General features: G+C 48.7%; 1 protein-coding gene across 4 annotated transcripts in view; it reads left to right on the top strand.

Moving 5' to 3' along the window:
- DHRS7B (dehydrogenase/reductase 7B) overlaps positions 1 to 14,080 on the top strand; it is a 54,293-nt gene that overhangs the window by 21,978 nt on the left and 18,235 nt on the right. For 2 of the 4 annotated variants that reach the window (XM_037810380.1, XM_037810381.1), the window contains one exon: positions 7,871 to 8,049. In XM_037810380.1, the coding sequence (XP_037666308.1) occupies positions 7,871 to 8,049 (179 nt within the window). Of the gene's footprint in view, positions 1 to 3,190; positions 3,394 to 4,980; positions 5,236 to 7,870; positions 8,050 to 14,080 lie in introns of those variants that run through there. The other 2 variants (XM_037810383.1, XM_037810382.1) reach the window with 2 other exon arrangements.

Genomic DNA, 14,080 nt, shown 5'->3' with positions numbered 1-14,080 from the left:
GTGGCATTCCATACTTTATGTTTTCTGGCATTAAATTCAGTGCACTAAATGTTTTTAAGTAGAAATGTTACAAAAACCTTCCTTCAGAAAGCTGGAATAAAGGGCACTTCCTGGTTAAATTGCACAGTGATGTTTTTCAGTCCTAAAAATACCTTGGAATTCAGGGTGAACCATTATCCCAGATAAGTTACAGTAAGGCAGATTGTCTGAACTAGAGGCATTGGGCAAAGGCAGATGATTTATCTAAATCCATGAAGAAATCAAGACAGCAATTTATTAGAGTTTAAAATAACCTGAATTCAGCCATGAGACTACTTGAAATTAGACAGCCTTTAATGTTTAATTCTTTGTGAACGACATACTTTAATTCTGGGATGTTACTTGTTTGCTCTTAAGTGTTTTGACGATCCTGTGTCAAAAAGAAGCTGCAGGGATTTTTGGTATTCTTGTGACCACAGGCAAGTAGTTAAAATGGATCGTGAGTACATTTGTCCCTCAAGCTTCAGGTTTGGGGTCGCTGCATATTGCTGTGTGAGCCTAGACAAGTAAAATAACTTATCTGGGTCCCCATTTTCCCATCTTGGAGATGAGGGGATCTGATTAAATTGTCCCCATGATTCAGTTTTATTCAACAAACATGCAGTAAGTCCTTATTACATACAGGGTGTGAGAGGCATAAAATGAAAGACTGATTCCTGTTCTCAGAAAACTGCCATCCAGCAAGGGAGACGGCGTATAAGTAAATAATCAGAGCACTTTGTGATAAGGGTAACCGTGGCAGCGTGGACAAGGTACAGGGGAAGCCCTGACCGGGAAGAGCTAATTCTCCAGGGACAGCAGGCAGAGCTTTGGGTGCTTTGAAAAACTTCAGGAAGGAGACGATGCCCGCGCGGGACTTTGAAGGCTGAGTAGGAGTCACCAAGGGAGAAGCAGGCAAGAGCTCCCCACAACCTGAGTTTTCTTCTGCCTCCCTTTTACCCAAGTATTTAGCATTGGAAGAATATTTTCCACAGTTGACTACTTCTTGAGCATCCTTGGTACCATTTAAAACACAGGTTTAGGCTACAGATTGAGATCAGTTGGATTGAGGTGGCTTTGGCATGGTCAGGACACTGGGAGACATTTACTCCTGAGAGCTCGTCAGTTCTCTGTCTTTGACATCTTGGGTCTTTGTCCTGACCACTCCACTGCGTTTTGGGAATACCAAATTTACCTTAGGAAGCACATCACAAACTAAAATTGGCTTTTGTTGTGCCTCTCTTCCTGCTGCTGAGCTCCCCGAGTCTGCCTGCTCTGACGCAGTAGCAATGAGGCCCATTTCTTTTCCCTCTGAAGCCCCCGTGAAGAAAATCCCATGAAACATTACAGGACCGTTTACTGGGGGGAAAAGCCACACCAGTGACTCGATTCCTTATGTACTTAAAGGACATCCGGCCCATCTCCCTTGTAGCCTTCACCACCACGGCAGTTAAACGAGGGTTTCTTTACCGTTAGTTCTCTTCACTTCCATGGACTGTAAACACAAGGACGTTGGGGTCTGTCTCGTTATTTGCTGATACTGCTCTAGCCCCAGATCCTTGGCGGGCGTTCAGTAAGTATTTGTTGGCTGGTCAAGAGAAGGAATGAAATTTGAAGGGTCTGATGTTTCAAGTGAGTGGAAGGTCACTGAAAAAGTTCTCCATCGGAATGATGTCCAGCCTCCATCAGACCTTTACACAGATGTCCCGATCACCCGGCTCTCCCTCTCCCCACCTTTACTTTTCTCCTTCGCGGTAACAGCATCTTATGGGCTGTAATACGGGGTGTGTTTATCTTGCTTGTTGGTTGTCCCTCCTGCCCTGTATGTCATCTCCATGGGGACAGCAGTGAGCACATGGTAGGTGCTCAAGAAACCCTTGTTGAATGAACACACCTTACAGCAGTTCTCTTGGGTAATGGTGCTTCACCTTGACTTCGTATGTTTTATTCTTTCTGAAGTTGAAGCTGCACCCACAGTTCTGTAGATTCTGTGGTTTGGGCTCCCACAGCTCCTTCAAGCACCCTGGATTCCTGACCTTGTATCTACATAATCCCCTCTTCTGACTTACTGATGTTCTTAGGGCAGTATCTGAAGGTAATAATCTGAAATTCGGGGAGTCACAAACTGGCAGCTGCCCCTGGGTCAGACTGGGTGTTGTTTGGCCAGCGCAGTGATGGAATATTTGTGAATCTAAATGCTTTCAGGCAAGGCTTGAAGGGCTTTCTAGACAGGCCTCCCCTCTTGATCGTTGCCCCAAGAGTCTTTCTTCTGTGATAGCCTTATAATATTTTCATTGATGTATTTCTTTGTTTATCGTCGGTCTCCCCCTCTTGGCTGTAAGCTCCGCGAGGTCAGAAAACCACACCACGGCCGCTTCACACATCTGAGCAGGACCCAGACCAGCCACATTACGTGAGGTGTGGGGATAACGCGATGAGTTTGGATCTTTTAACAAATACGTTTGAACATGACTAGCCCTTACAACTGTCAGCCCGGCTGCCTTTGCTCAAAACATTTCTGAAATCCTTTCTGGGAACTGCCTTTTAAGGTCAGTTTAGGAGTCAACAGGCACATTTGTTCATGGCTTCAGCAAAGTGTGTTCCTGTGCGTTTTCTCACTGGTATGCTGTCCTCATTTTTAAGTGAGGACACCTAGAGAGAGTGCCCGTGTCACCCAGCAAGTTCACAGCGGGGTGGACTCGAACCCAGCCATGAGGCAACTTCGATGCTTTCTTCTGCCCCACCGCCATCAGGGATGCACTACCCAGTTTCTGCTTGGGCAGCTGGGGCCTTTTGTGCATTTTATAGGAAGGAGGGTAGATAGACTCCTTGCATCTTTGTGGGATCTTCCAATGACGGAATTCACTTCAGAGAGCACATTAGAAATCAGAATTGGTGTTTGTCTAGCCATAGCAAGTGCCATGTTAAAAGCCGAAGAGTCGTGCCACAGCACAGCTGACTCCAGTGTACCCCTGCTCCCCTCGTCCCTGTGCTCTGGCACCCTTTCCCGCCCTCACTGGCTGGGGCTGCTGAGAAGTGTGAGCTCAGCGTCCACTGGAGAGCCGAGCTCCCTGCAGCGTGGCTGCCCTTCCTACGATGGGGCACTTGGAGCCCGGGCGGAAATACTCCCCGGCCTTCCTTTCAGTTTTGGTTCTGCTAATGCCAGCCTGCGCTCCTTAAACTGGGGGCTGTAAGGCTGGCATCCCCAGAAGTGCCACAGGCCACTTGCCCGCAGCTTGTTCCGGCCTTCCCGGGGGGGCCCGCTGACCTGAAGGCTTTCCTCTGGCCTCCCGCATCAGTCCCTCTGCCCCGGGTCAGGGGACCAGAGAGGACGCTGGCACCAGGACCCGCTCCTGGCAAGCAGCTGCCATCGAGGTAGGATATTGTTCTTCCCGGCCGGAGACAGCTGTTAGCTGCTGCTTCTCGGACGCTTGAGACAAAAGAAAGAGCAGCTTTACTCTGCTTTTACTTTCTGAAAATAGATTTCCCATTGCGGATAGGTCCCTTAAATAGAACAGCTGATTAGAACTGGCTGTCAGCTATGAAATGTAAAAGGGTGTAGGTTTGTGGGAGCGGGATCCTAACTGCTGTGGGTGACACACTAATCCGCTGCTTGCCGCCTGATTTCAGTGCCCTGCTTCCCAGCTGGAACCCCCTCTGCCCTTTAACCTGATTTTCCTGTGTGAAACATGACAAATCTTTCCTACATACTCGAAATCATTACTGTTTTTTAACTTTGTTGACTTTGGGGGTTTTCAGATCCCTCCTGTGATTCTCAGATGTGGTTGTTAATCTTTCTGTTTTTATTGGAGGCTCACTTAGTTTCATTTATTTATTTATTTTTATTGCTTGAAAGAAGGAAGGAATCTTAGGAGCTGGTTCCACCTGTGAAATGTAATGGAGCTGGTTGGCCGAAGGAGGAGGCATGGAATAGCTGGCATAAGGGGTGACATTTATGCTGAGTTCTTGCTCATAGTCTCATTTCTAATTTGAGGTTCCGAAAGCCCTTTAAAAGAACCTCTCAGTGGAAAATAAGGGAGCAGCTGAATGCCAGAGTTCACGACAGTGCATGCCCTCGCTGCTGGGGCTCTTCTCCCTTTACACTCTGCTGATGGAGAACAGAACGCAGCAATCTGTGGTGTGTGAAAAAAACAAGCAGCCGGCCTTCCCCCTCGTCCCCTCGCCGTGACCTCCCCACAGCTTTTCTTTCTCCTTAGCGTGAGTGGGTGCGCCTTGCCTGCACGTCCCTCGCGGGGTGAATGTGTGTGCACAGCCCGCGCTGCAGCTGCTGCTTGCAGACTGTGCGGTTCTCAGGGGGCCCTTGGCCTTCTGCCTCCAGGCTTGTCTCCAAATGCTGGGAATCATCAGCAAGATATTTCCCCCCCTTTCCCCCTTTTTTTCTTTTTCTTTTTTCCCATTCCCTTTTTATACCATCAACCTTGCCTTCCTGTCCATGACCCGGCCATGTATCGGAAAGAGTGGTTAATGAGATGTTGGGTGTGAAGTGTGTGATTTATAAACTTATTAAAGTCTTTCTTTGCATGATTTTTCAGAGTAATCAGCCCCCTTTGACTTTATTCTCTAAGGGAAATTTATTTCCTAATCTGAGGTTTGGTCAGCCAGGACACGAGTCCTTTCTTCTACTCTGGTGCTGTCCCTTTTGCTGGGAGAAGGTACCCAGACCCCACGACAAGGCAGTGGGGGTTTTAGTGTGCTCGGCCTTCCCACCTATTGAGGCTGACACAGGGAGCTGGGACCCTTGTTTTGGAGAGTGTGGGGATCCCCACAACCCCAGGACCCATCACTGCGGCCACGAGCACTTGCAGAGTGGCTTAGAGTTGGGAGGGCTCTTTAAGGATCTGCAAACTCCCGGGAGGGTCGGGATTGCCCATAAGGGAGAGTTCCCCGGAAGGGAACCGATTCTCTGTGCTCCTCCGGGGCAGCCATCAAGTGTGTCCGTTCCCAGGGGCAGCCTCTTCCCTAGCCGGGGAGCCTCGGAACTGATCCTAACTTTGTTTTGCTTTCTGATTCCTGATGCCCGTGCGGGACTGAGTGCGGGCGGTGCCCTCTCTGGGAGAGCGGCCCGGGGCTGAGAATGGAGCCCCGTTGCCTGGCGCCCTGGTCGCCTCTGGCAACATGGTCTCCGGGGCCAGCAGACCAAGGCTGGCGGGAGGTGCTGCGCCAGGCGTCCCAGGGGCCCCAGAAGGGTCCGCGATGGTGTGTAGCTTTCTGTCTCTTCCGTGTCCTAGCTGCTGGCTTGGGCTTAACTAGGTTGCATGAAAACGTGATTTGTTGGGAGCTTTAACACTCCTCGGCAGGGAGCCAGGCTGGTTGTTTATTTTTATCCTGCTCCTCCCTTGGGTGAAAAAGGGTAAAAGGGACATTTCAGCCCTTGTCCCTTCTCTGCTGGCCTCGCTGGCCTCGACCACCACAACGGCACTACATTTTCTCATATAAAATGTGGGACATGGGATCCTGACTCTTTGGTCGTTGTTTCCTTTTTCTCTGTTTGTTAATTTAATTAAACTAAGGGGAGGGGGAGGAGGTGATTTATGAAGGCCTAAAAATTAAATTATATTGAGCTGTGTATTTAATGAGTTTCCTTTATTTGGAAAGAGCCCATTTACGTAAATCAGGGACTCTGCGGTAACCTTGGAGACCTGGCTGCTGGAATCCCTGGGACTGAGCTGTGAGTTAGTGGTGGTTCTGGGACCTGCTGATGTCCCTTAACCCAAGCTAGGGGCTGTCCACACACTTGGCATGTTTCGTTGCCCGCTTTACAGATGAGGGAAACAGGCACTTTCGCTCCCTGATTTCAGAGACCCCTGCTCTGCGGCCTTCTTGCTGTGCCGGGGGCCGCCCTCAGGTGCTCTCTCAAACTCCTGATGTCGGGGTGCCAGGCTGCTTACCTGGGGCTGGACCCCCCGGCCCTGCTCCCACTCTGGGCAGGTCTGAAATGGGGCAGACTCAGCAGGGCTCGGGGCTCCAGCCAGAGGACCCTGTGGGGCCAGGTGCTTCTCGGCCTGTAGGGAGTGGCAGGGCCTCAGCGGGAGCCCCACCCTAACACTTATCTGGTCAGGAAGGACCTGTGGTCTGGTGATTACAGTGAGGAAAACTTTTTTTTATTTTCTTAGTTCCATACATGAAAGTCCTTAGTTCCTCAGAACCTACCTGTCCCTTCTGTCAAATTGCTACAAGTTTCTGGTAAAGCTACCCAGACAAACTGGCACTCATTCTTCATGCCTGCCCCCAGCAGTCAGCCCTTCCACCCCCAGGAAACACTTGCACATCCCGTAGCCCCGCAGAGATTGGCAGATGTGGACACCTGCTCTGAACCTTGACTGAGCACTTCCCAGCTGTCAGGCTGTTGGCCCCGGGGTCCCAGCATCTCCCGTGGGGAAGCAGATGGCCTGTGGGTCCGAGTGCTTGGCCCGAGCTTCCCCTTGGAGGCAGAGCTTGGCACTTCAGGAAGCACTTCACCTTCCAGTTCACCCCAGTCGAGGCTTGGCAGGACGTGATGGGAGAAGAAAACGTATCCATGTAGCAGACAGCCGCTGAGGGTTTTTCGAAAGTGGATTAAGTGGTAGCTGAAGAGTCATGGCCAGTTTTACAGATGTTTGTTCAAGAATGTGGTTCATCTTTCTTTTATGGTGATCAGGAGTTGAGGAGTATTTGGATGGGCAGGTGAAAAATTAGAGGCTAAACTTGCTGAAGTGACAGTTCCCATTAGGAGTAAAGCCCTTCTGCACGGGACGGCTTAGCTCAGCTTCAGGATGGCCCTCCAAATGTCAGCTTCTGGATTACATGCTGGTGGTTCTCAGCCACATCCACGGAGTTAAGATTAGGGTCTTGGGAAAGGAGACAGAGATATATTTTTTTTTTACCAAGTGGGGCTGAAGAGACGGGACATTCGGTAGAGCGGATGAGGGTTTTCCGTGGTCTAGGCTGGTGTGCAGGACTCGGCGCTTCATTCCCAGCCGCCGCCTCCTTCTGGAAAGGCTTACTGGGCTCACACCCTTGGTGCTGGTGGTGGGCTGCAGGAGACCCTGGGGCAGGCCCACTCATCAAGGAGCTCCAAAGTTACAAGTGGGGTGCTGATCCCCACTGGCTTGCCACATGTCTCCTCTCCCAGCCGTTGCTTTAGGCTTGGGGGCATGAGTGGGTGACGAAGAATGGGAGAGGCACGAGAAAATAAGGAAATTAAGTGCGGTTGTGGAGAGGGCGGATGCCTTTCCAAAGAATCGACTGCACTCATGCACACTCACATAGCCTTCTGGTTCCACCTGGCCCCCAGTGGTACTGGTTGAGAACATGCCACAGTTCCCGCAGGGTCCCCACTTGGGACAGGGCAGGCACCCATGGTAGCTCCCCTTTGGGGCATCCAGGAGGCCTGGCCAGAAGTTCGAGGCAGGAGATGCCCCACGCAGACACAGCCAGCCCTCCCTAGTGCCTCTCAGGAGCAGTGCAGGAATTGCTATGATTTGGTTCTTTTTCCTTTTTCTAGCTTCACAGTTTCTCAGGGATTGAAAATCACAGTAGGCTTTACTTACTTAAGTGCTCCCAGTGGGTTTCTGAAGGAGAGTCAGGTGAGTGCTGAGATCTCACCCATCTTTTGAACTACTTACGTGGTAGCTGAGTGCTGAGTGAATGTTCTGGAACTCCAGCTGCCTTGGAGGTGCATCGTGGGGCTGGCTCTGCAGCTCGCTATGTCAGCATGGAGGGTGGGAAACAGCCACGCAGCATGGTGCTGGGCCCTGCGTGCGGCTGAGGCTGCAGAAGGGAGCGCTGGAGGCCCAGCAAGTCCCTGGCTTCTTCTGTTTGTCACTGATTTCTGTGATGCCTGGTCTTCCAGGAGGAGTCTTCTGCAGGGGAGAGTCATGGATTTTGTCACCTCCACGGCCATCCTGCCCTTGCTCTTTGGCTGCGTGGGGATCTTCAGCCTCTTCAAGCTGCTGCAGCGGCTGCGCATGAAGGCCTACCTGCAGGACGCCGTGGTGGTCATCACTGGCGCCACCTCGGGCCTGGGGAAAGGTGGGTCCGTCAGTGGCTGTGCTGAGAGCTGGGCGGAGGTGGGGAGGATGGGGCAGGAGGGTGGCTTGGCTGCACCGTGTACCACCGACCCAGGTGCCACGGTGGCAGCAGGTGAGGTGGCTGGCTTGGGGACAGGAGCCGTCACTGTGCTTTGTGCAGCTGGAAGAGAGCAACAGCTTACGTGCAGCATTCGGGGTCTGAGTGGTGAAAAAAAGGCCAAGTCTCCAGACTCTGTCCCACATTCAGCTCCAGATGATGGTTGAAATAGGAATGTTTATGTGCAGTCTCCCAATTTACAAAAATGGGCAACTAGTGAAAAATTGTTAACTCTCTGTGGACTAAGCAAACCCGGGTTTGGCCTGGATCCAAGCAGCAGCCTGGCTGGTGGTCTCGATGCACCCCTTTCTCCACACCTGTCCCTCCCGAGACCTGCCTGCAACTGTCTGGCTTTGGTGGGCTGGGGGAGACTAGGCGAGGCCTCAGCCGCCCCTTAACCAGCTCTCCAGTCTGGTTCCGCTCAGCTTGGCCACCGTGGTGCGCCTCTCGGCCCCAGGAACCGCGTGCTGGGATGCAGGAGCCTACCCGGGGGTGGAGGTGGGCCCCCTGCATGAATGTCGGCTTTGGCAGGTACCTAAAGGGCACATGTGGGCAGGCTGTGCAGAGCATCCACCCAGCACACACGCACCGTGGCAGCGTGTCTCCGCGCTTGGGTGCAGCTCCATGGACGAAGGCCATCAGTGCTGCACATGTGATGGGTGACAGCACAGCCAGTGCCTCTTGAGCCTCCCCACGTGCTGGGCCCTGAGCCAGGCTCTGGGAGAAATGGGTGAGTGATGGACTCCTTTCCTTAAGGAGTTCACGGTCTCGTGATAGTCCGTGGCCGCGTCAGCCACGGGATTCCCAGCCTGCTTGGGGAAAGGCGTGTTCATGTGTGCTGGGACTTGGTTCACGGGCACTGCTTCACTGAATTGTCACAGCTTAGAGTCGAAGGCAGCATGTGCCTGCGGCCTTCCAGCTGGAAGGGGCAAAGGTCGAAGCCACATCTCCTTGACTCCAGAGCTCAGGTGAAAGGGGTGTGTGCCAGGAGGCAGGGCACTGCGAGAACCAGGGCATGGACACAGCTGGTCGGTGGGGCTGGCGGCTCGTGGTCGTTGGGGGCCTGGGAGGGGCCGGCAGCGCCCACTTTGTTGCCACACTGCAGATGTGAGGAGAGGACCCTGGGGTGAACCCAGGTCTCCCCGGGTACCCAGGCCTGTGTCGGGACAGCTGCCCCAGCCCTGCCATCGCCAGGCTTTGCCCTTAGTCACCTGCTATATATAGGGTCGGCAGCCGCTCCTCGTGATCCCAGAGAGCATTCCTTAAAGTCCTTGAGGAGCATCTGAGCAGGTGCTTGGAGAGGACACTGTCTCCTTCATGATACCACATCACCTCTTCCAGACACCAAAACTGTGAAGAGTCCAGAAAAAGTCACTGAAAAAACCCTACTAAGCCACTGTGTGTGCAGCCTGCTGGGCCAGGCACTTCCTCATCCAGACCACTCTGCTGATTTCTGCCCCACACACATTTCAGGGCGGGAGTCTGTAGCTCTCTTTCCCTTCAACTGGAGAACCAGGAGCTAGTGCAGACACTGCATTGGCCTTGCCAGGGTTCCTTGGCTTCTATAAGGAGGGTGATTCCATCCTGCCCCCCAGGTCGCGCTTACCTTGCATCTGCCCTGGAGGTTGGGGTTAGGTGACCAGTCTTCAGACAGCTCTCCATGGGTGGATTTAAGCTCCTTGTAAAACAGTAGGACACTGATGAAAGGGACAGAATGTTCTGGATGCCCACCTGAGCCAGCCTAAGCCCCATGGTGTGTGCAGCTGTCATGATTTACAACCCAGGAGGACAGGCGGTGCTGGCGCCATGTGTGGTGGCCTGAGATCCCTGGTGCTGTGGGCTGGTTCTCCTTTTCCCCTTGCCCTGCCTGCCTCCCTGTGCCATATGAGAATCTTTCATTCTGGTTCTCATTTCTGTCATTCCCTACACAAACTTTTAATTTCCTCTTAGAGCTTAAGCAGAACTTGGGCAGTCTATTTTCCAGAAGTTGTGTGCACACCAGCAGACCTCCCCACCTGTGGTTCTGGGTCTCCAGCATTTGGTGGCACCTCACAGAACGTACTTTGCTTTGGTCAGGTCAGGATGAGATGGGGTGAGAGCGCCCAGAGGGCCCCAGGTTACCTCCTTCAGGAGTGATTTGGTTCAACGATGAGCACTCTAGCCTCAGGAATGTTGGCATCTGGCTGTGGGAGCACCCTGACTTCATGCCTGCTTTGCTGAGAAGAAGCAGTGGACACTGGGGGATGAGCAGAAGCAGTGGTCATCTGGGCATGGGCAGAAGCAGTGGACACCTGAGGATGAGCAGAAGCAGTGGTCATCTGGGGACTGGCAGAAGCAGTGGACACCTGGGGATGAGCAGAAGCAGTGGACGTCCAGGGATGGGCCATTGCTCTGTGACCATTGTCAGGATGAGCCAGTGAGCAAACCAATTAACTGTCCTTCAAAGAAAATGGCATAGCACATTTTCTTTGAAAGATATTGATGGAGTCTGCTTAGCACCTTTTCCAGAAAACATGGTCTGAGGGCCTGGAGAGAGATGCGCCTGGGGATGGCGTGTCAATGCTGTAGGAGAAGCTAAGGGAGTTGCTATGTGGTGACATGAGAGGCTTCACCCAGGCAAGATCCTGAGTCCTGAAGGACCCTGGGATTTCTCTTCCTGTGACATTGTGAACCTTTCTAGTTTTTTTTTTTTTAAATACAATTTTAATGAGATATATTCACATAACATACAATCCTCCAAAGTGTACAATCCGTTGCTCAAAGTATCATCATATAGTTGTGCATTCATCACCACAATCTTTGAACTTTTTCATTACTCCAAAAAATAAAATAAAAATTAAAAAAGAACATCCAAAACATTCTATTCCTCTCCTCCCTGCCATAGTTCATTTACTTATTTACTTTATTTAACACTTGTTCATTGTTTTTTTAACTTTATCAAGAAATTAAAAAACAAACAATAATAAAAAAATTTCAAACAAAACCAAAAAAAAAGGAATAAGAAAAAACAAAACCTAAAACAACTACATTGCTTCTAACATATTCCTACCATACCCCAAGAAAATTAACAAACCACAACCTAACAAAGGAATAAGAAAAATAACCTAAAATAACTACATTGCTGCCAACTTGTTCCTACTATACCTTCCAAAAATTAACAAACCATCGTCATTCCTGAACATTCCCATAATACTAAGTTTACCCTCCATAACTTACCTGTTCTTATTAGATTATCATTCCCCCTTCACTAGTTGCTGTCTATCTCTATGTCCCCTACATTCTACAATATAAACCATTTATTTTATATTTTTCACAGAGTTCACATTAGTGGTAACATACAATATCTCTTTTTTTGTGTGCCTGGCTTATTTCACTTAGCATTATGTCTTCAAGGTTCATCCATGTTGTCATATGCTTCACAACCTCGTTCCTTCTTACTGCTGTGTAGTATTCCATCTTGTGTATATACCACATTTTGTTTAGGCACTCATCTGTCAAAGGACATTTGAGTTGTTTCCATCTCTTGGCAATTGTGAAGAATGCTGCTATGAACATTGGTGTGCAGATGTCTCTTCGTGTCATTGCTCTCAGATCTTCCAGGTATATACCAAGAAGTGAAAGCGCTGGATTGAAAGGTAACTCTATATCTGGTTTTCTAAGGAACCGCCAGACTGTCTTACAGAGTGGCTGTACCATTATACAGTCCCACCAACAATGAATAAGAGTTCCAATTTCTCCACATCCCCTCCAGCATTTGTAGTTTCCTGTTTGTTTAATGGCAGTCATTCTAATCGGTGTGAGGTGATATCTCATTGTGGTCTTAATTTGCATCTCCCTAATAGCTAGTGAAGCTGAACATTTTTTTCATGTGTTTTTTGGCCATTTGTATTTCCTCTTCAGAGAACTGTCTTTTCATATCTTTTGCCCATTTTATAATTGGGCTGTCTGTACTGTTGTTGTTGAGTTGTAGGATTTCTTTATATATGCAAGGTATCAGTCTTTTGTCAGATACATGGTTTCCAAATATTTTTTCCAATTGAGTTGGCTGCCTCTTCACCTTTTTGACAAATTCCTTTGAGGTCCAGAAGCTTTTAAGTTTGAGAAGTTCCCCTTTATCTATTTTTTCTTTTGTTGCTTGTGCTTTGGGTGTAAGGTCTAAGAAGTGACCTCCTAATATAAGGTCTTGTAGATGTTTCCCTACATTATCTTCTAGGAGTTTTATAATACTGTCTCTTATATTGAGGTCTTTAATCCATTTTGAGTTAATTTTTGTATGGAGTGTGAGGTAGGGGTCCTCTTTCATTCTTTTGGATATGGCTATCCAGCTCTCCCAGCCCCATTTGTTGAATAGACTGTTAATGTTTCTGTTCAGTGGTTTTGGGGGCCTTATCAAAGATCAGTCAACCACAGATCTGGGGTCTATCTCTGAATTCTCAATTAGATTCCATTGATCAATATGTCTGTCTTTGTGCCAGTACCGTGCTATTTTGACTACTGTGGCTTTATAATAAGCTTTACAGTCAGGGAGTGTAAGTCCTCCTGCTTTGTTCTTTTTTAGAATGTTTTTAGCAATTCAAGACATTGAATTGTATTAAAGAATATAGCTTTTTCTAGGGGACATAATATATACAAACTGGCACAGCATCCAAATTTGATAACTAGCTTTTCCAAGTCTGCAAAGTAGGTTGTTGGAATTTTGATTGGGATTGCATTGAATCTGTAGATGAGTTTGGGTAAAATTGACATCTTAATGACATTTAGCCTTCCTATCCATGAACACTGAATATTTTTCCATCTTTTTTAGGTCCCCTTCTATTTCTTTTAGTAAAGTTATGTAGTTTTCTATATATAGGTCTTTTACATCCTTGGTTAAGTTTATTCCTAGGTACTTGATTTTTTTAGTTGCTATTGAGAATGGAATTTTTTTCTTGAATGTCTCTTCAGTTAGGTCATTTTCAGTGTATAGGAACATTACTATTAATCTTGTATTACGCTTCTTTGCTAAATTTGCTTATTAGCTCAAGTAGCTGTGTCATCAATTTCTCAGGTTTTCCAGATATAAGATTATATCATCTGCAAATAATGACAGTTTTACTTCTTCCTTTCCAATTTGGATGTTGTGCCAGTTTGTATATATTATGTCCCCTAGAAAAAGCTATATTCTTTAATGCAATCTTGTAAGGGCAGACATATTCCTGTTGATTAGATTGGAATCCTTTGATTGAGTGTTTCCATGGAGATGTGACTGAATCAACTGTGAGTGAAATGTTTGATTGGATTATTTTCATGGAGGTGTTACCCCGCCCATTCAGGGTGGGTGTTAGTTAATTGGATCACTGGAGTCGTATAAAGAAATTCACATTACAGAGAGGAGGACCCGAGAGCAACTGAGAGGGACAGTTTGAAGAGGAGCTGCCCCAAGAGCAACATTTTGGAGAATGGCATTTTGAAATGCAACCTGGGAGTAAGCAGATGCCAGCCACGTGCTTTCCCAGCTAAAGGGTTTTCTGGATGCCAATGCCCTTCCTTCAGTGAAGGCACCTGATTGTTGATGCCTTATCTCGGACACTTTATAGCTTTAAGGCTGTAACTTTGTAACCAAATAAACCCCCTTTGTAAAAGCCAGTCCATTTCTGGTATTTTGCATTCTGGCAGCATTAGCAAACTAGAACAGATGCCTTTTATTTCTATGTCTTGCCGGGTTGCTCTGGCTAGCACTTCTAGCACAATGTTTAATAACAGTGGTGACGGCGGGCATCCTTATCTTGTTCCTGATCTTGGAGGGAAGGCTTTCAGTCTCTCACCATTGAGTACTATGCTGGCTGTGGGTTTTCCATATATGCCCTTTATTATATTGAGGAAGTTTCCTTCAATTCCTACCTTTTGAAGTGTTTTTATCAAAAAAGGATGCTGGATTTTGTCGAATACTTTTTCA

This window comes from Choloepus didactylus, chromosome 18 (genome assembly GCF_015220235.1).
Source record: "Choloepus didactylus isolate mChoDid1 chromosome 18, mChoDid1.pri, whole genome shotgun sequence".
NCBI lineage: Eukaryota > Metazoa > Chordata > Mammalia > Pilosa > Megalonychidae > Choloepus > Choloepus didactylus.
The sequence above is the reverse complement of the archived record's forward strand: the minus strand, read 5'-3'. Positions and strand labels throughout refer to the sequence as shown.